We start from the raw sequence: 20,492 nt of genomic DNA on the forward strand, positions 1-20,492 counted from the left end.
ATAAACTAATATGAACAAAAACAATGTACATTTAAAAGGAAAAAAAAGTGGCAAAGTTGTTGTGCATATGTGTTTCAGCTCTACCACTGAGCCACACAACACGGTGAATGATTCAAAGTGCGCTATGTAACTTTTCTGGAGGAGTTCTACCACGTTCTTGTGTTGGATTTTTACTATTTTTTTTACTATATTGACTTATCGTTCCGTAAATGAAGGTGGAACAGTACATTTTGTGCCTCAGTAGTTACTTTTCGTACTTTTTCTTTGCAAATATTTGGAAATTTGGGGGACTTTTGTTGTAATACGATAAGATTTGAGCTGTTGAGGGGTGAGTAAGTCGCTTTTATGACTAACTACTGGTTCATTCTGCTGTTTTTTTGCTACAACTCATGTCTTTTAATGAAACAGTCTTATTAAAAATTGTTTAAAAATCTTAATTAGTGGCATAAAGTAGTTTCAATATTATCGTTTATTATCGTGATATTTCTCTGTCGTGATATATATCGAGTTTCAAAATGTGTTATCGTGGCATAGCTATGTCCGAAGAGACGAGCAGGTGACATGACACGGCGAAGTTACGGATTTTATCTGTGGAGACGCGACCCTTTCAAAATAAGATGCTTTTTCATATAAAACGCAACTGTAACTGAGTAACTGCTAATAAGAGTTTAGTTTAAAGGTAAAATATTGTGGAGGACTGACTCGAATGCTGTTAGCGCCTCAAAAACAGACCTGGAGTTGTGTTTTTTTTTCATTCACACGTTTATTATTAGTCTGTCTGCATCTCCAAAGCTCAAAACGGTCTGTTCCACCTTGTGATGTCATGAAGTGAAGTCGTAATTTTCAAGTTAACTGCTACCTTTTACTTTTTGTTTAATAGCGATTGGCAATGCTAGGTCTGAAATGATGACGCTAAATGATGCTAGTGAAGGTGGGTGGAGTTTAAAAACACAGCGGAGCACTTCCTGTATCACCACATGATGACATCACAAAGTGGAACGGCGTGTTTTCAGTTTGAGAAAAACCTCAGCCTAAAGAATCGTTATGCTTTTGCCTTTTTGTTCCTTTTGTGCGTTATGGATTTTAGCTGCGGGGGCCGATGAGGTACATTCTGGACGGTGGAAGAAGCACGTACTTAAGTAAAAGTACGCAAAAAAGTATCGCACTCCGCTTAAACATGCAGGATTTGCGCGTTAAACATGTGCGAATGAAACAAAACGCAACTCCGGGTCTGTTTGTGACGCGGAAACATTACAAAACAGATCAGAAAATGGTTCAAAACGGGCTCTTTAAAGTCATATTGTGGGACATTCCAGCCAAAACAGAACACAGTGTCTCAAGCTGCAGCCTCTCCACTAGAAAAGCTCCGTCGTATTAGTACAGTAGTAGTAGTGGTTGACTTTGGCGCCTTGGTTTTCAGCTGACTCACTTCCTCAGACACACCTGCTCCTCCCACTCAGTAAATACCTGTGCGTACAAAGAGACTCAGAGCACGCACGCCGGGTTCGCCTTTCCATTACGTCTTTACACTTGTTTATTATGGTAACCAGAGCAGGTCCCAAATGTGTTTTTTGTCTTTGGGCCAAATAGGTGAATTAAAAACCGTTTTGAGATAATGTGGTAAGGATTGTCAAGCCGCATGCCAGAGAAAATAATAAATGAGTTCAACGTCACCTTTGAGCTAATAAGAAGAGTGATGTAACTGAACTATTTGCATTTCAAGTTTTGCGTAATTTCTTTTGGCTAAGGTTTGGTGGAAAAGTGGAGCCACGTAAAGGAAATATACGTTATATTATGGGCTTTTTTTGGGCAAATTTAAAGTTTGATTTTGTGTAATTGTTGCTGAAAAATAGCACTTGTTTTAAAGTACTAAGTCACATGTGTCAAACTCAAGGCCCGCGAGCCAAATGTGGCCCTCCGCTTCGTTTTATGTGGCCCTCGACAGGGTAAATTAAAAGGTATGATGGTCTTAAAAGCTCAATTTATCAGGAGATACACAGTTACACAGCCATATTTTTACATCTATGCAAATTCATATGCAATATTTGTAATAAATACAGAAACAGTTAATTAACAAGTTTTAAAATTTGTTTGATTTATTTTACATTTGATCCACTTTGCTGATGTGGCCCATGTTGTTAGTACCTCACTTTTCACTCATAATGCCATTTTAACTTGTTTTTATGGTGATTATTTATGTTTTGATGTGTTGTATTGTGGTTTTTAATGTCTTTCTTATTCTGTAAAACACTTAAACGTAAAACACAGAAAAGAGAAAAAGTCTAGATGAGGGTTAATAACAGACAAATCAGGAGCCTTCTTTCCCCGAGGTCGCTCCCGTTTAGCATTGACAGCGTTGCTAAGCACTTGCCCTCTCCTAAACCAGCGGTGCGGGCGGGAAGGGGCGTTACCTTCAACAACCTCGCTCCGGATTGGCTCTTTGGTTGCTATGAGACTCGCCGTCGTAATTCCAAGTATGAAACTCGGCTCCAAATTCGCCGCTATAACCGCTAGCATCGATGAGCTTCATTTGACTTTGGCTAAACGCTGTGGGTCCACTTCTTTTACACAGTCTATAGTTGCAAAACATATAATTTTTGGTGTTTTCGAAAAAAAATATGGAAAAAAAAAACGATATACGTATTGAATCTAATCCTCTAATCCTCTCCAGAAACCCAAACTTGCTGTATTTAAATCTTAATCTCTTATTTCTTTAAACTATTGTTCCAACCCAAAAGCCCTGAAAACAAAAGCACTTTGCACAGAATTCTATGGTTGAACACACTATAAACCTAATATCATGAAGAATTGTATTATATAATTGGTATTTTCGATAATATTTCTATGGTTTTCTATGGAATACTGTTGATACACCCCAGCGTATAGAGAGCAGCGCGTTCTTAACTGTTACGTTTTAGGCAGCCATGTTGTCACTACACTTCGATTCACCTGTATATAAACGTGTAGAAGTCACATGACCCCTATAAACTGGGTCACACCTGTTTTTACACCTGCTCTGACGAAAAACCTCATCTGATCTGAGTCAAAACGTGTTGGTGTGAATCCAAACCCTCTGGTCCAGTGAGCACGTCTTTTGGGAAGTTTTGATCCAGTGCAGCGCTCTAATTACAGCAGTGTTTCCTTTACTATGGTTACAGGAACTAGGTCAGAGAGTACTTTTTTGAGAGTACGTGGAAATATTTCAAAAAGTGAAAGTGAATAGCATTTGGATATACGTTTATACAATACTTAAAGGTCCGATATGACGCAGAATTGACCCTTTTTGAGCTTTAAATGCTGTTACCTCGTCAAAAATGCGTGTGTTTTGTTTCATTCACGCATGTTTATTAGTCTGTAACATCTCCGAACCTCAAAAACGCTCCGTTCCACCTCGTGATGTCATCAAGTGGTAGTTTTCCACTTAACAACTAGCTTTTACCTTTAGTCCAGTAGCGATATGATCCAAATGATTCTAGAAATGAAGGTGTGTTTAGTTTAAAAACACAGTCAAGCACTTCCTGTATTACCACATGATGACATCACGAGGTGGAACGGAGCGTTTTCGGTTTGAGAGAAGCGCTCAGCCTAAAAACGCAGGTGTGTTTGTGCGTTTAAACGTGTGGGAATGAAACGAAACACATCTCCAGGTCTGTTTGTGACGAGGAAACAACATTATAACATAGAAAATAGCGTAACACCGGCCCTTTAAGAAAACATTACAGTATAATTAATGACAGATTTATATTTACAGATCACTATTACATAAGTTATTGCGTATGCATGAGGGTGAGATATTGCTTAAGGGGACAAAACACTTGGGAACCACTCATTTATTTTATGTTTTGACTGATAACTGTTATTAAAAAACACCTTTGTTCATGTTGTGGGTTATGGATTTTAGCTGAGGGCTGATGAGGTACTTTTTAGACAGTGGAAGAAGCAGTTATTTAAGTAAAAGTACAGATACCAGAGCAAAAGAAACTCAAGTAAAAGTAAAAGTAGCACATGGAAAAGTCTACATAAGTAAAAGTAGCAAAGTACCTGTTTAAAAATGTACGTAAAGAGTAAAAAGTAAAAGTATTTAACGCAGACTTGGTGATTTTGTTCAACAGAAACAACTGAATAAATTGTTTTTTGCAGTTTTTATTTGTAGTGTGTTTTTATTTTTGTTTGCTCAAAGTATGAACGTGTCAAAAATGCAGTGGAGTAGAAAGTACAATTAAGAAGAAGAAGAAAAAGTCAAAAGTATCCGCTTCAAAATGCACTGAAAATATGCTCTGAAGTACTTTACTACTTGCACTTTGTTATGTTTCACCACTGCTTTTCCCACAGTATTTCATCGCCGTAGCTGTGTCCAATTGAAACATCCCCACACTGAAGTACTCGAGTGAGTTTAGTCTGAGTGAAGTCGTGACTCAGCCCCAGAGACCCCAGTCACCACTGTCGTGAAAATAAAACCAGCTCTGCACTTTTTACGATGACGTCGCTGCGTAAGACTTTCAGACAACTCACATGGTTTGTCCTGTGTCTTTGTCAGCGCTGGAAGGTAATGAAGTACAAGGAGCAAAACACTGTACTTAAGTAGAATCTTTAGGTATCTGTGCTTTACTTAAGTACATTTTACAGTGGATGCTTTTTACGTTTACCTCACTACATTTGAGAGCAGTATCTGTACTTTCTACTCCGCTACATTTTTGAACAGGACTGAAAAGTTAAAAGTACTTTTCATATGATTTGAGGGGTTATTTTTACCATGTTCGTGGTAAAATCCTGACTACATTTTTCGAATTCAAGTGTCGGCTTTGAGTAAAACACAAATAAATCCACAAAATTCATAAGAAAAGTTAAGAAATTGATTCGTATTGTTACTGTTGAACAAAATATATGTGTCATTTTGAGTCAATATTTACACTTTAACATATGAACAACACTTTTTACTCTTAAACTACACTTAGAAACGGATACTTTAATACTTTTACTTAAGTAGATATTTTCTTATGAGGCTGTTGATACTGTTTTCTTGTGACACAGTTGAGTACTTCATGCACTGGTCTTTGCTCCCCTTAAATCTCGGGAAACATATTTATTCAATTATTTCGTGACCAAACCATGACCAGTGTCTCTGGAATGAAAATCTGAAACGTGATTCACAGTTTTGAAGAAGTCACAAAATAGAATCAGACCAAAGCCAATGTGACACATGTTTTTATTTATTTATTTATTTATTTATTTATTTATTTATTTATTTATTTATTTATTTATTTATTTATTTATTTATTTATTTATTTATTTATGGTGGTCATAAGCAGCAGTGGAATGTAACAAAGTAAAAGTAGTAAAGCACTGTACTTAAGTAAACACTGTAGGTATCTGTGCTTTATTTAAGTACATTTTACAGTGGATACTTTTTACTTCTACTTCACTACATTTGAGAGCAGTATCTGTACTTTCTACTCCACTACATTTTTGAACAGGCCCGAAAAGTAAAAGTATTTTTTATTATTGCCTGAGTCCTGCTGAAAAGTCTGAGGGTTTATTTTTAACACGTTCGTACTTTGAAAAAAAAAGAGAAAAAAATTATTAATTCAGTTGTTTCTGTTGAACACAATTCAGCAGAAATTTATATCAAAATCACCACATCAGAAACTTTATAAGACTCAAAATCTGCGTGAAATATTTTTACTTTTTACTCTTTAAGTACATTTTTAAGTGGCTACTTTAATACTTTTACTAGTAGTAGATTTTTTTTACTTTTACTTGAGTATTTTTGGCTCCGGTATCTGTACTCAGCAACTTAGTACTTGCACTTAGAGGTAGTAGTAGTAGTAGCAGTAGTAATAGCAATAGTAACAGTAGCTTAAGAGTATGAATAACAAAATGTAGTAGTAGTAGCGGCAGCAGTAGGTGTAACAGTAGTAGTAGCAGTAGTAGTAGTAGTAGTAGTAGTAGCAGCAGTAGGTGTAACAGTAGTAGTAGCAGTAGTAGTAGTGGTTCAAGCTTATGAATAACAAAACGCAGTAGCAGTAGCGGCAGCAGTAACTCTAACCCTAATAGCTCCATCCACTTTTATTTGATTCAGTTGATACTTCTTGCTGTGTATTTTTACTTGTATTTTTCCCCTCTCTTTTAGTTTGCCTCCAGAACCAACCAGTTTCCACCAAACTCGTGTCACCGTGGACGTGTCGCAGCAGGCCGGGACTGGGAGTGGACACTCAGGATCTAAGACTCTTTCATCTGCCGTAAATCTTCCTCATTTTCTTTAATCAACTGTTTGATTGGAAGCTTAGGATTAAAATATGGCCGTAAAAGTGAGCACGCAGTATTCAGCGGTGGAAGAAGTACTCAGTGTTGTTACTTAAGTAAAAGTACAGACGCCAAAGCAAAAAAAAAAAGTATCACATGAAAAAATCTGCTTAAGTAAACATATTAGAGTACTTGTTTAAAAATGTACTGAAAAAGTAAAAAGTAAAAGTATTTCATGCCGATTTTCAGATCTAATAAACCTTCAAATGTGGTGATTTTGATAAAGATTTGAGCGGAATTTTGTTCAACAGAAACAATATAAGTTGTAGTTTTTTTTCTCGCTGTTTTTATTTGTATATTTTTATTTGCTCAAATTATGAGCGTGTTAAAAATAAACCCTCAGATTTTTCCGCAGGTCTCAAATAATAATAAAAATACTTTTACTTTTCACTTTTCAGTCCTGTTCAAAAATGTAGTGGAGTAGAAAGTACAGATACTCTCAGATGCAATGAAGTAAAAGTAAAAAGCATCCATTTAATATTTCACATAAGTATTTTACCACTTTTACTTTGTTACGTTCCACTGCTGGTTGTGTTTGAAAGTTAATGTTAAAAGTTAAGACTTTTTACTCCTACAAAATACAGAGTTAATTTCATTCTTAAATTAATTACAATATTAAAACTGAATTGAACTAATTAAAAACAGAAAAATTAACCACTTTATGTTTTGTAATCAATCTACAATCTCATTTTTCCTTCACAAATTCCTCCTTTTTCTCAAGATTACACAACATGCACCTGCAGCGTAGTACTCACCTGTGCCCACTAGATGGCGCACTCTTCCACAAAAATAACAAGCCAAAGCAGATACAAAAGAGAATTGCAGTTAAAATACCCAAAAAATATCCAAAGATGCCACTGAGTCAAGCCGCTGTTGCATATTTGAATGATCTTTATTATATATACTTTGTGTTTTTACATAAAGAGACAATTTTCTTTTACACATATAGATTATATTGTCAAAGATAATATCTACAATTTATATTATGTAATTGCAATATATTTTCTCAACTTCTTTGTACACGTTTCTTAAATACTAACTTCAAAACCCTCTTCTTGGTTCAGATATTTCTTCAGTAGAAAGCACCAAATGTTCCGGTCCGCGGCGTCTTTACCTAAAGTCTATGCAGTAGGTAATACGCAAATTTAACCATTTCACCGACTAAACCAGTCCAACACGTGCATCCACTTGTACCCGCTACGAGCACAAAAAGAAGTTCCAGCTATAGGTTTTGCAAAAGGACCTATTTACAGAGTTGATTTCGCGTGAGTGGATGCATAACGTCCCCGTAGCAGCATCTCTTGTAGGGTAACCAGCCCGTTAATCTTTGCATGCATTTTCCCCTCAGTCTCACGTACAGTATTTACGACATTTTTTACACTTTACTTTGAGGTAAAGGAAGAATTAAAGGAAAGGTTCATGTGTAATGGTAATAGATGTCGGCGGACGAGGGGCGTGGTCTATCGGGATTACAGACAAAATGGGGTTTCAACACTGACACACGCACATACACACACACGCACGTGGTATAAAGTATTGCTCTTTCGTTTGTGTTTCCACATTTTCTTAAAGAGATTATGCTTCTATAGGTCCAGTATCAAAACACACAGAGTGGCGTAGGATATATTTTTTGCTGTAAAATACTGCTAGTGTAACCTGTACTGTGACCGTGGAGTGAAGTGCGTACCAAAGCACCTTGAGTTGGTAAAGAAATATAGCACAAGTTTGGTTATTAGTGGTACTTTCTACACAAATGGGGTTGTATTTGTATTTTTCTGCTGACGTTTTGTGTTCAGCTTCACTTTTTACATGCAGGCCAGTTCTACAAAGTACTACACATCGACTACTCTAAATAATCTAACGTTGTCCTTACTACCTTTCAGTGTGTGTTAGCAGAAGAAGCGCGTGTGTGTCTTGTATTTGTTTTGAATCCTAAGATCTTCGTTTCGTTTGTTGCCTCGTGAAGCGCTGTACATCGAAAAACAGACGGGGGTACGGTGAGAAAACGAACGCAGATTGGCAAGAGGACGGACGAATACTGCTACAATACATCGACTGCTACTTCTACTCAATCTATTTGTTAAGTCATCGGAGAAAAAAACATCCCCCCCTTCTTGAAAAACTCCTGCAGCGGTGAGAAAGCGACGAGGAAGAGGGTCTGGAACTGGTCCGTGCTGCGCGGATGACGAAAAACATCTTCAGCTGAGTTGCGCCCCCTGCAGTTCGAAGAGTCCAGATCCCGTTAACGCTCATTTTTGAAGCTAAAAGTTCTTCCGCGCCGTCCGTAATTTCCTGAATCCACTTTGGCAACAGTTTGTTCGTCGTGATCCCCGTTAGCGTGCGGGGTCGTTTTCAATTTCCGTTTCACAATTATATTCACAATCGTTCAACTAAAAACACCGGAAATCGCCTTTTCCGCTTTAGCTAAAATAGCAACACTAACGGCATGCATATTGTCTCCGTAATTCCTGCTCCGAAAATGAAAAATAAAGAAAAAAAACGAGTAATACACAAACTCAACAAACATCTCTGAGGCGTTCGTCCCGTTGCCGTAGAAGCGTTATGCCGCGTGATGTCTTTTTAGGTCCAAAGTGGGAGGTTTATGGGCGGGGCTTGCAGTAGGTGTGGACTATGTGGGCGGTGGGTGCGTAGTGGGGGGGGGGGGGGGTCCCTTTAAATGGTCACGGGGCAGGTGATGACCCGACTCTCCAGCATGACGCTCACCACAAGGAAGACGAAATAGAGCATGAACATAATGAAGCCCAACAGTTTGCTCATACGCCACTTGCACGCGGCGATGGAGATGATGACGAACAGCAGCATGATGAAGAGCAGCACGATGGCGCAGAAGAGACCGTTGGAGCTGACCTGCACCGGGCTGAAACCGTTGACAGAGGACCACAGTAACCACGGGAACGGGAGCCTGGAATACACACACGCAAAGGGATCAATACGGTTCGCGTCACCTCATTGCCAAATTATGGGTTAAATATAACTATCATGTCATGGCTGTAATTAAAAGACCTTTCACCGCGCAAACGAACCCGGATTCTGACGTGGTTATAGATTTCAGAGGTGCGTAGAGTAGCAAAAAATGTACTTAAACGGTCCGATATTACACAAAATTGACTCTTGTGAGCGTAAAGCCGTGTTATAATGCTGTTACGTCCTCAAAAACAGACATGGAGTTGTGTTTTGTTTCATTCACCCATGTTTGAGTAGCATTTTATTATCACTTTGTACATCTCCAAGCCTCAAAATGCTCCGTTCCACCTTGTGATGTCATGAAGTGGTAGTTTTCAAGTTAACAGCGCCACTTTTACATTTTATTTCAGTAGAGATTGAGCAATTCCAGGGCTGAAATCATCCAAATGATTCAAGAAATGAAGGTGTATGGAGTTTAAAAACACAGGGGAGAACTTCCTGTATCACCGCACGACATCACAAAGTGGAACAGAGAGAAGAACTGAGCCTAAATATGCAAGATTTGTGCGTTAAACATGTGTGAAACTGAAACAGAAACACAACTCCAGGTCTGTTTGTGATGAGGAAACGACATTAGAACAGAGATTAGATCGGAAAATAGCGTAAAATTGGTGCTTTAAATACAACGATCATGTTATAGTAGTAAATAAAATACCTTGCCTAAACTAACCTGTATTCTGCTGTTGTTATAGATTTTATTTAACTCAGAAATTATTTAACTCAAGTAGAGGTAAAACAAAGTAGTAGTCTAAGGAGGGAGGAAGGAAGGACAGAAAAAGACGCACGAAACACAAATATTCAAATCATTTCATATTGTCAACATAAAGCTTTTGTCACTTGTAAAATTGCTTACAGTGGGAAAAGTTAACAAAACCTTTACTCAAGGAAGAGTAAAGGTATTGTATCAGTAAACTACTTTGTCTTTCTTATCTTGTAAAGCAGAGGTGTCCAATTTTATTTTATTTTTTTATCGAGGGCCACATCTCAAAAGATATTCGAAGCAGAGAGCCACAGACCGGTGATGAATGCAGTGTGGTACTTTATACACAGCTTTGACAGAGCCGCTGTGTATTAAGAAGGATTGAAACACCTTCATTTTAGGTCTGTATCACAATGCAATGCGAGGTTTGAGGTTATAGTGGTATAAATAGTTGAATTTGCTGTTAAAAGTACTGCTTTTGATCAATTGAGCCAATAAAAACTGGTCTGAGGGGCGCATTTGGCCCCGGGGCCGTAGTTTGGACACCCCTGCTGTAAAGCACTTTGAATTACTTTGTGTACAACTTGCCTTGCTTTGCCTTACTCAGACAAGTACACTTTTTTTTGTACAAGTTACTCAAGTAAATGTAACTGAGTACTACCCCTCTCTGATCGATATCGTAGTTAAAACTATTTTGAGGTAAACAAAAAGAACAACCTGATTAACACACACGATATTTAGAGTTTATTTTGAAGCTCTGTCAACTCTGAAGTCTCAAGAGAAGCAATTCCAGGACACTTATTTCTGAAACCTATGGAACATTCACTATAAAGTTGGCGGTTCGAATCCCGCTCTCGACATAAACGTCATCGGTAGAGCATCCGATCCACTGACCCACAGGTTGGCGATGCGATTCCGGCTCCCACAGATGAACACTTAAACCCCCCTCGCCCCCTAGTATCCACATACCTATATAAAAACGTGCCCGTGTGTGACAGTCAGCTCCATATTTACGTATAATACAGTTTTGTGGCGTACCCAACGGTGATGTCGAAGATATTGGAGCCGACGGAACTGGACACCGCCATGTCGCCGAGGCCTTTGCGTGCCACTATAACACTGGTGATGAGGTCAGGGATAGAGGTTCCAGCTGCTAATATAGTCAGCCCCATAATCTCCTCTGTAATCCCAATCGTCTCTCCAACCTGCAGAAAGAAAAAATATACACAACCTAAGCTTTGGGGTAAATAAAAACCTAATCTTATGTTCCGGCTATTTTTAATTTTCTCATGGATGCTGGCAGCTGGCGTCGGCGGTGGAGCTATAGGGACGGGACTATAAACAGTAATGTCGTTTATTGTCTAAAAAGGTAGACCGTAATCGTTTGAGGGACATTTTACGTAATCGGGATAATCGCCGATGAAGATAATTACCTTTATATCTCCAGAATGGGCACAACAAAGCTACTTATCTGTTTATTTTCTCCGTTAGATCGTAGATGATTCGCTTAAAACAACGTGCATTACTAAGAGAGTGGGTTAAATATGGAACTTCTTTCTTCTGTCCAGTCTTTTTTGAGCTTGAATAAGAAAAAATGTGTGTATGAAATCAGCTTGAAATTAATTAATAAAGTGAAATAATGAACCTGGAAACTATCCGTAAAATTAACATTGTAAATATTCATATTTATTCAACATTTTAAACTTTAACCATCATGATATAATCGATAATCGCAGTTATTTAAGTCATGATATTCGTGACGCCAAATTTCAACATCGTGGCATCGTGACAGTGGCTCAGTTGGTAGAGCGTTTGTCCACTGATCTCAAGTTTGGCGGTTTGAATCCTGCTCTCGACATAAACATAATTGGTAGAAACGACCACTTTCACGTTGCACAGGTTGGCGGTTCCTTGGGCAAGACACTTCATCCTGGTAACTCTGGTGTCTAGATTGATGTAAAAGCCAAAGTTAAATCTGTCAACTGGATAAAAAGTTGTAGGAGTGAAGATGTTTCGCTGCTCGTCCAAGCCGCTTCTTCAGCTCTGGTCAGATTACTGCTGGACACTGCCTTATATCTGTCTGGAGGGAGGGGCTAACTACACTGAAACTGGAAACAGCTTTTGTTTAGAGTTTCTGCATGCTTCTACAGAAGGTCTATAGAAACTGTACGTCTGGTATGTTCTGGAGCTGCTTCACTGCATCTTGAATCTGCACAGGGTTGAATGAAATCTCAAGACTATCAAGGGATTCTAGAGAGAAATGTGCTGGCCGGTGTCAGAAAGCTTGGTCTCAGTCGCAGGTCATGGGTCTTGCAACAGGACAATGGCCCAAAACACACAGCTAAAAACACCCAAGAATGGCTAAGAGGAAAACATTGGACTATTCTAAAGTGGCCTCGATGAGCCCTGAACTAAATCCTATTGAGCATCTATGGAAGGAGCTGAAACATGGCGTCTGGACAAGGCACCCTTCAAACCTGAGACACCTGGAGCCGTTTGTTCATGAGGAGTGGGACAAAATATCTGCTGAGAGGTGCAGAAGTCACACTGACAGTTACAGGAATCGACTGATTTGAGGTTGTGCAACAAAATATTAAGTTAAGGGCAGCATCATTTTTGTCCAGGCCTGTTTCATGAGTTTTGTTGGGGGTTTTTTTTTTAAATAATTCTGTTGAAGCATGGTTGAAAAGCAATGTCTGACTTTCATTGGTTAAGCTTCGTAGAATTTTTATTTATTATTACTTTTGTCAGATGCTAGTTATTTCTGTGATCTTTTTGAGTTTTTCTTTCATTAACCGAAGGGTACCAACAGTTTTATCCATGTCTTTACGTGTTTAAATATGTTCACGGTATCAAACTGTTTATATTAAATCATGACAAACTACTAAACATGATAACTACAGGCATTTAAAAAAATCTTCTGATCGTGTTGTGTGTTAAAAGCTGCACATTTACAAAGTTTTGTTTTTGTTTTACCTGGTGCGCCCACCACACCATCAGGTAGGAGAAGCCAGCGATCCAGCAGATGGAGCCCAGAAAAGTGATGGGGAAGAATTTCTTTGAAGTCTGAAAAGGAAAAAAAGACAAAGAAACGAGTCAAGTTTTTCCAGACGTGAGAGAGACGGTGTCCATTGTGGCCGTAATGAGCTTGTGGTACCGGTTTCCTGACGTCTGGGAGCGTGAGCCACAGCGGGAGCACAATGGGAATGATGAAGAGGTAGGTGAAGCGCTTACGGTTGGACTCGGGCCAGGACAGGCTCAGAGGCTGGTCATCCTCATCCTCCTCCTCCGCCTGAGCGCACAAACACACATTCTTGTACCAAAATGGAGGAAACAAATGAAATATTATGTTGCGATAACTGCACTTTGGTGACCTTGAGTGTTGTAAAAAGCTCTAAAAATAGTCTGATTGATACTATATCGACTTGGAACAATAGGTTTTGGAGACTTGGAGAGTTTTTCTTTGTACAAATGGGACATTTTTGGTACTTTTCTTTAACTATTCAGTAGAGATTAACAATTCGAAGGCTGAAATTATCCAGAGTTTGTGTGTTAAACATGTGTGAATGAAACAAAAAACACAACTCCAGGTCTGTTTGTGATGAGGAAACAACACAGTAGAGGTAAAAAAAAATAGTGGTTTGAGAAGGAAATAAGGACAGAAAACGAAAAATCTAATCCGAAGAAGCAGTTCAAGGAATACAAATGTTCAAATCATTTAATATTTTCCACAAGAGTAAGTAAAAGTACTGTTCCACTGGACTCAAGCAGGAGTAAAAGTGTGGTAATGTGATAAAATATGAGCTGTAAAGGGTTGAATAAATAACTTTTATGACTCATTATAGATACAAACTACTAAAGTGTCTCATTCTGCTATGTATTTACTGCATTTTTGAAAGGTTGGGGGGATAATCGTGCTTTAGGGTGATTCTGTCAGAGGCATAAATGTGTTTCAAGCCTGTGTGTCTGTGTAGTGCGTGCCTCAGTGAAGTGATCTGATTAGAGTAACGTGGATATAGGCCCCAGTCTCCAGCAGCTGTTGCCCTATAGAGACCCAGGAGACTGACAGCTGCCACAGGAATGTTAAGTGAGTCCAAGACATGTCCAGATCAGGATCAGACAAAGTGATGACCACAGCCACTTCTGGGCACTTTAATGCAAGCCTTTTCAGTGGCTAGACTCTAATGCACCAGCTATTCCTGCTTACTAATGGAAACGCTCACAATTAAATAGTAAGGTACAATAACAATGCCTTCTGAGACTGGAAACAAGAGCCGGGTCCCTCTGCATGTTATTAAACAGAGCCCTGAGTACCACAGGGACTGGGACAGGTCCTCACATGCAGCTCTGAGCCCAACACACACTGAGGATGTGTGTGTGGTGTGTGCGGCTTTCACCTCAGTAAGAGCGGGATTAAAGCAGGGGAAAAAGAACTCTTCATAATAAGGCAGTGCCTAATAAAAAGTGAAATGTGAATGTTCATGGAGAAAATGAGAGTATTAAATATGTCTGTGTGCTTCATGAATCATGTGGAGTTGTGAGCAGAACTGCCTGGTAACCCTGGAAATGAGAACAGCCAAACAAAAGGCAGCACTGCATCACTTATGCTCAGTATTCTGATTTACCCCACTCCACGTCCAGATGGCTCAATTGTTCAGTTAAAGGGCCCAGCCCCAAGGTTCATACCTGAGGCAGTGCTCTCCTCTGTGGCGCTCGTGCACAGAGCAGGTCCTGTCTGTTTACAGTGTTCACGACACTGTCAGAGGGAGTCCTCGTCTCAGAGAGGACCTGGAGTCTGAAGCCCTCACATCAGCACTGAGCCGGCTCTTCACAACGTTCTCTTCCACTACATGGCTTAACTTTACTTCATAGAGTCCCTTCAAAGGAGCCCTCAGACACAGCGCCCCCTGTGGGTCAGTCTCTAAATGCCAGCTCCCGGGTGCTTCCTGCCCCGTGGTGCCTCAGCTGGCAGCACTGCCAACTCCGAGCTTAAAGGCACCTGACTTTTAACAGGCTCCACAGAGGAGGGCTGGCATTTGCTGTTTTCTTTTTTCTTTTTTATCCCGGGGGAAAGATGTGCTTTACGTCACATCTCAACAACAAAGCTTCAGAGTCTAAAGTTACAAAAAGTTGTGCACACTGTTGGCTTCTATGTTAAATAAAGGTTGTGTAATTGTTTTCATCTTTGGTCTGGTAGTGCTGGTAGTGTCTTTTGACACTCGCCACAGTGATAAGCTGCTACTGTCTCCACAGTGAGCAGCTCAACTCAAACACAACCACACTAGGACTCAAGCACAACGAGCGTGTGCACAGGTCAGAGCTGAGGTTCCCTGGTCAGCATGCAGGCTGTAAGAGGGTGGACAGATCACTATCCTGGGTTTCTCCCTGAATATCACCTGTCTCCATCAGGTAAGAATGATCACAAATGTATAAATGTATATACTATTGTTTAAAAAAGAGTTGTAATTAGCAAACTAGTATCAAAGGATTATATCACTTCACCAACTATTTATGAAAAGTCTCAGGTCCAGACACAGTGACTATCTATGAATGTTCAAATATGGATACAGAAGATACTTGTGTCTTTAAAACAACAGCCCGGTGTGTTTCTTGTTCGGGAGATTGATGGATGACTCCAGAGCTCAGTGTTCCTAGTGCTCAGGCTGGGCCTCTTTACTCTGCATCTGCTGCAGGCTCCTCCTAGAGCCACCTTATCCATGCTCTTATTCCCCAAACTTAGTCCTTGAGAAATCCAGGAGGAGTTCAACAATTAAAATGACGCGCCTCCAGCTGACACGGACAGGTGCACGGTGGGACAGGCTCTAAAAATAGCACCAAGTGGGAATTAGACATGATGCCAATAAGCTATTCCAAAGAGTGTGCATCACCACCTGCATAAGGTGGCTCTGTCCCACCTGGCTCACACTCTGCCACTGCAAAAGCACGAGGACTGTGGTCAGAGCCAAGAATACTGTTCTACAAACATTTTTCAGTTTCATATGATCTATCTTTTGTTGGTAAAGGGACGTTTTAACCCAAAAGTAAAAGATCGATTTGCAACAGCCCCAGCAGCAGAATGGATTCATGTTTGGAATTCAGGCTCGTGTTATGACCAGTCGCTCTGTGTCTGGACCTCGGGGCAGCTGTCCCTCTTCTCTGCTGTACATCCCGCACACATCAGTGTCACAGTTTGACAGAGCCTTATGATTCTGTCATTGTGAGCCTGCTCTGGAGCAGGGCCACGGGCCGTCCACAATCACTGTGTTACTGTGTTTATGAGCGGGCTCAAACACTCTGACTAAAATGGTTATATTTATGTTATTTTTATGTGCATATTTATGTTTTCTGTGCAAATGCAGTGTTTAGTTGGTCAGTACAGAGGGGGGCAGGTTTGTGTCTGTTTCTGACTCAGAAAAGATTTGCATCAGCTCTAGAAGTGCGAAACATCTCAAGAGCCTGGAGTCCGGTGTTACTGTGTGTGTGTGTGTGTGTGTGTGTGTGTGTGTGTGTGCGTTTGTGTTACTGTGTGTGTATGTGTTACAGTGAGTGTATGTGTTACTGTCTGTGTGTATGTCACTGTGTGTGTACATGTTACTGTGTGTCTGTGTTACTGTGTGTATGTGCTCTGGAGTGTGTGTATGTCTTCATATGTGTGTGTGTGGGGGTGTTCTTGTGTGTGTATGTGCTCCTCTATGTGTATGTCTTTATGTGTGTGTGTGTGTGTGTGTGTGTGTGTGTGTTATGGAGTGTGTATGTGCTCCTGTATGTGTATGTCTTCAAGTGTGTGTGTATGTGTGTGGGGGTGTTACTGTGTGTGTATGTGTTATTGTCTGTGTGTATGTCACTGTGTGTGTACATGTTACTGTGTGTATGTGTTCCTGTGTGTATGTGCTCTGGAGTGTGTGTATGTGTTGTGTGTGTGTGCTCCTGTATGTGTATGTCTTCATATGTGTGTATGTGTTCCTGTGTGTGTATGTGCTCTGGAGTGTGTGTATGTGTTGTGTGTGTATGTGCTCCTGTATGTGTATGTCTTCATGTGTGTGTATGTGTTATGGAGTGTGTGTATGTGTTATTGTCTGTGTGTATGTCACTGTGTGTGTACATGTTACTGTGTGTATGTGTTCCTGTGTGTATATGCTCTGGAGTGTGTGTATGTGTTGTGTGTGGGGGTGTTCCTGTGTGTGTATGTCTTCATATGTGTGTATGTGTTCCTGTATGTGTATGTCTTCATATGTGTGTATGTGTTCCTGTGTGTGTATGTCTTCATATGTGTGTATGTGTTCCTGTGTGTGTATGTGCTCTGGAGTGTGCAGCTATAGAGGCCAGTCAAGATTGTGATTACACGGCTCAGTGGGAAGAGGCGTGTCTCTGGCAGCTCCAGCTGAACACAGGGACGCGCCCAAGAGCATGCTGGGAAATGATCAGCAGTAGTGACCTGAGCGACAGTCAGTGCTAACATGGCATCAGTCAGACTCAAGGTGAAACACAGGGGCAGATGAGAGGCATCAATTATTCATAGATGTCACTGAAACTTTGATATCAGTCTCTCTATCGCTCTTTCGCTCCCTCTCTTTCTCTATCACTCTCTCCCCCTTTGTCTCTCTCCTGTTATCTCTCTATCGCTCCCTCCTTCTCTTCCTCTTTCTCTCTCCCCCTCTCTCTTACCTTCTCCCTCCCTTTCATCTCCCCTTTTGTCTGTCTCCCTTTATCTCTCTCTTGCTGCCTCTCCCTCCCTCTTTCTCTCTCCCCTTCTCATCCCTCTCACCCTCAGCCTCCATCTCCCTCCCTTTCTCTTTCACTCTTCCCTGTCTCTCTCCCGTTATCTCTGTCTTGCTCCTTCTCACTCCCTCGCTCTCTCCCTCCCTTTCTCTTTCACCCTTTTCCTTCCTCTCTCCCTCGCTGTCCCTCTCTCCCCCTCTTTCTCTCTCTCTCCCTCCCTGTCCCTCCTCTCTCCCTCTCTCTCTCACCCTTTTTCCCTCCCTCACTCTCCCTCTCTCTCTCCCTTTCCTTCCCCCTCTCTCCCTCATCTTTCTTTCTCACCCTTTCCCTTCCTCTCTCCCTCCCTCTCTACTTCTTTCTCTCTCACCCTTTCCCTCCCTCTCTCCCTCCCTGTCCCTCTCTCCCCCCTCTCTTTCTTCCCCTCTTTCTCCCTGCCTCCCTCCCTCTTTCACTCTCCCCCTCTCCCTTTCCTTCCCTCTCTTTCTCTCTCCCTCTCACCCCATCTCTCCGTTTCATCCACCACAGGCTTCAGCTCTTCTGCTTCACTTCCGCACAGTTTGGAGTTGGCTCATAAATATCTGTCACATTGAGACAAACCGTTTCTCCTTCTTGCCCAGCTGTTCCATTCATGGGTGGGGTGACCTCCACTTCGACGCTGGAGCTGTTCGGAAGGTTATTTTCTGCGCACAAAAATACAACATTTTGAGCAAAACATTGTCAAATCACATCAACATAACAATAAAACATAAAGTTGAGACATATTAAAACAGCCCATATGTATTTAGAAAGACAAGACCAGTCGTACGTTCTGATTAAGATGCTAACATGCTAAGTACCTCTGCATTAGCATAATTTTAACAGACATCTAAAGACTCTTTGATTGGGCTCTTCTGACTACGCCTTGGTCATAAAATAGCTTCTTTTTGTAACTAAAGATGAAACGTCACAGTCAGAAAACACAATAGAATTCATCAATAAAGTTACGAGTTTACGAGTGTTCTGATTAAGATGCTAACATGCTAAGTAGATAACCGTTAGCATAATTTTAATAGACACCTAAAGAGTCTTTAATTATCCTCCTCTGACAATCAGTCTATTAGAAAACAAAGTGAATTCATCAGTAAAGTTACCAGTCGCACGTTCGGATTAAGATGCTAAAATGCTAAGTACATAACTGTTAGCATAATTTTAATAGACATCTAAGAATCTTTTATTGGGCTCCTCTGACTACACTGTGGTCATAAAAGAGCTTCTTCTTTAATGAGACAAAGATGGAAGCGCACATCAAAATCAGAAAACACAAGTGAATTCATCAGTGAAGTTACAACTTGCACGTTCTGATTAAGATGCTAACATGCTAAGTACCTCGCCGTTAGCATAATTTTAATAGACATCTAAAGAGTGTTTGATTATCCTCCTCTGACTACGCCTCAGTCATAAAAGAGTTTCTTTTCTTTTTTTTGTAGCTTGAGATGGAACCACACGTCAAAATCAGAAAACAAAGTGAATTCATCAGTAAAGTTACAAATCGTACGTTCGGATTAAGATGCTAACGTGCTAAGTAAATAAGAATTAGCATAATCTGACTACACCTCGGTCATAAAAGAGCTTCCTCTTTTTGTAGCTAAACATGGAACCACACGTTACATTCAGTCTATTAGTTACCAGTTGTACGTTCTGATTAAGATGCTAACATGTTAAGTACCTGACCGTTAGCATAATTTTAATGGATATCTAAGACTTTTTAATTGTCCTCCTCTGACAATCACTCTATCAGAAAACAAAGTGAATTCATCAGTAAAGTTACCAGTTGTACGTTCTGATTAAGATGCTAACCTCCTAGTAGATAACCGTTAGCATAATTTTAATAGACATTTAAGAGTGTTTGATTGTCCTTCTCTGACTACACCTCGGTTATATCTTCTTCTTTTTGTAGTTTAAGATGGAAGCATATGTCATAATCAGAAAACAAAGTGAATTCATCAGTAAAGTGTTTTTTTGTTGTTGTTTTTTTAAATAATAATAAAGGTATACAACATTTGTGGCATAATAGAACAGTTCCACAATTAAAAGTCAGAACAGACAGATTATTATAAAGGAATACAAAAAGAGGGAAAAAAAAAAAAACAATACTAGGGGTTGAATTCATCAGTAAAGTCACCAGTCGCACGTTCGGATTAAGATGCTAAGATGCTAAGTAGATAACCATTAGCATAATTTTATTAGACATCTAAAGAGTCTTTGATTGGGCTCTTCTGACTACATCATGGTTGTAAAAGAGCTTCTTCTTTTATGAGACAAATATGGAAGCACACATCTCAATCAGAAAACAAAGTGAATTCATCAATGAAGTTAACACTCGTATGTACTGATTAAGATGCTAATGTGCTAAGTACCTCACCGTTAGCATAATTTTAATAGACATCTAAAGAGTGTTTGATTATCCTCCTCTGACTACGCCTCGGTCATAAAAGAGTTTCTTTTTTTGTAGCTTAAGATGGAACCACACGTCAAAATCTGAAAACATAGTGAATTCATTAGTAAAGTTACAAGCCGTATGTTCAGATTAAGATGCTAACGTGCTAAGTAGATAACCGTTAGCATAATCTGACTACACCTCAGTCATAAAAGAGCTTCCTCTTTTTGTAGCTAAACATGGAACCACACGTAACGTTCAGTCTATTAGAAAACAAAGTGAATTCATCAGTAAAGTTACCAGTTGTACGTTCTGATTAAGATGCTAAGATGCTAAGTACATAACAGTTAGCATAATTTTAATAGACAT

At 40.0% G+C, this 20,492-nt stretch overlaps 1 protein-coding gene across 3 annotated transcripts in view; it reads right to left on the reverse strand.

Annotated features, from left to right (window-relative positions):
* Positions 1-8,967: 8,967 nt before the first annotated feature.
* The window catches only part of LOC117386312 (sodium/potassium/calcium exchanger 2-like), a 52,755-nt gene continuing 41,230 nt past the window's right edge, over positions 8,968-20,492 (reverse strand). For all 3 annotated transcript variants that reach the window (XM_033983656.2, XM_033983654.2, XM_033983652.2), the window contains 5 exons: positions 18,305-18,387; positions 13,146-13,280; positions 12,965-13,054; positions 11,027-11,193; positions 8,968-9,226 (listed from right to left, as the gene is read on the reverse strand). In XM_033983656.2, coding sequence (XP_033839547.1) covers positions 8,977-9,226; positions 11,027-11,193; positions 12,965-13,054; positions 13,146-13,280; positions 18,305-18,387 — 725 coding nt within the window. In that variant the 3' untranslated portion in view covers positions 8,968-8,976. The remainder of the gene's footprint in view (positions 9,227-11,026; positions 11,194-12,964; positions 13,055-13,145; positions 13,281-18,304; positions 18,388-20,492) is intronic.

The sequence above is a fragment of the Periophthalmus magnuspinnatus genome, chromosome 18, assembly GCF_009829125.3.
Source record: "Periophthalmus magnuspinnatus isolate fPerMag1 chromosome 18, fPerMag1.2.pri, whole genome shotgun sequence".
NCBI lineage: Eukaryota > Metazoa > Chordata > Actinopteri > Gobiiformes > Gobiidae > Periophthalmus > Periophthalmus magnuspinnatus.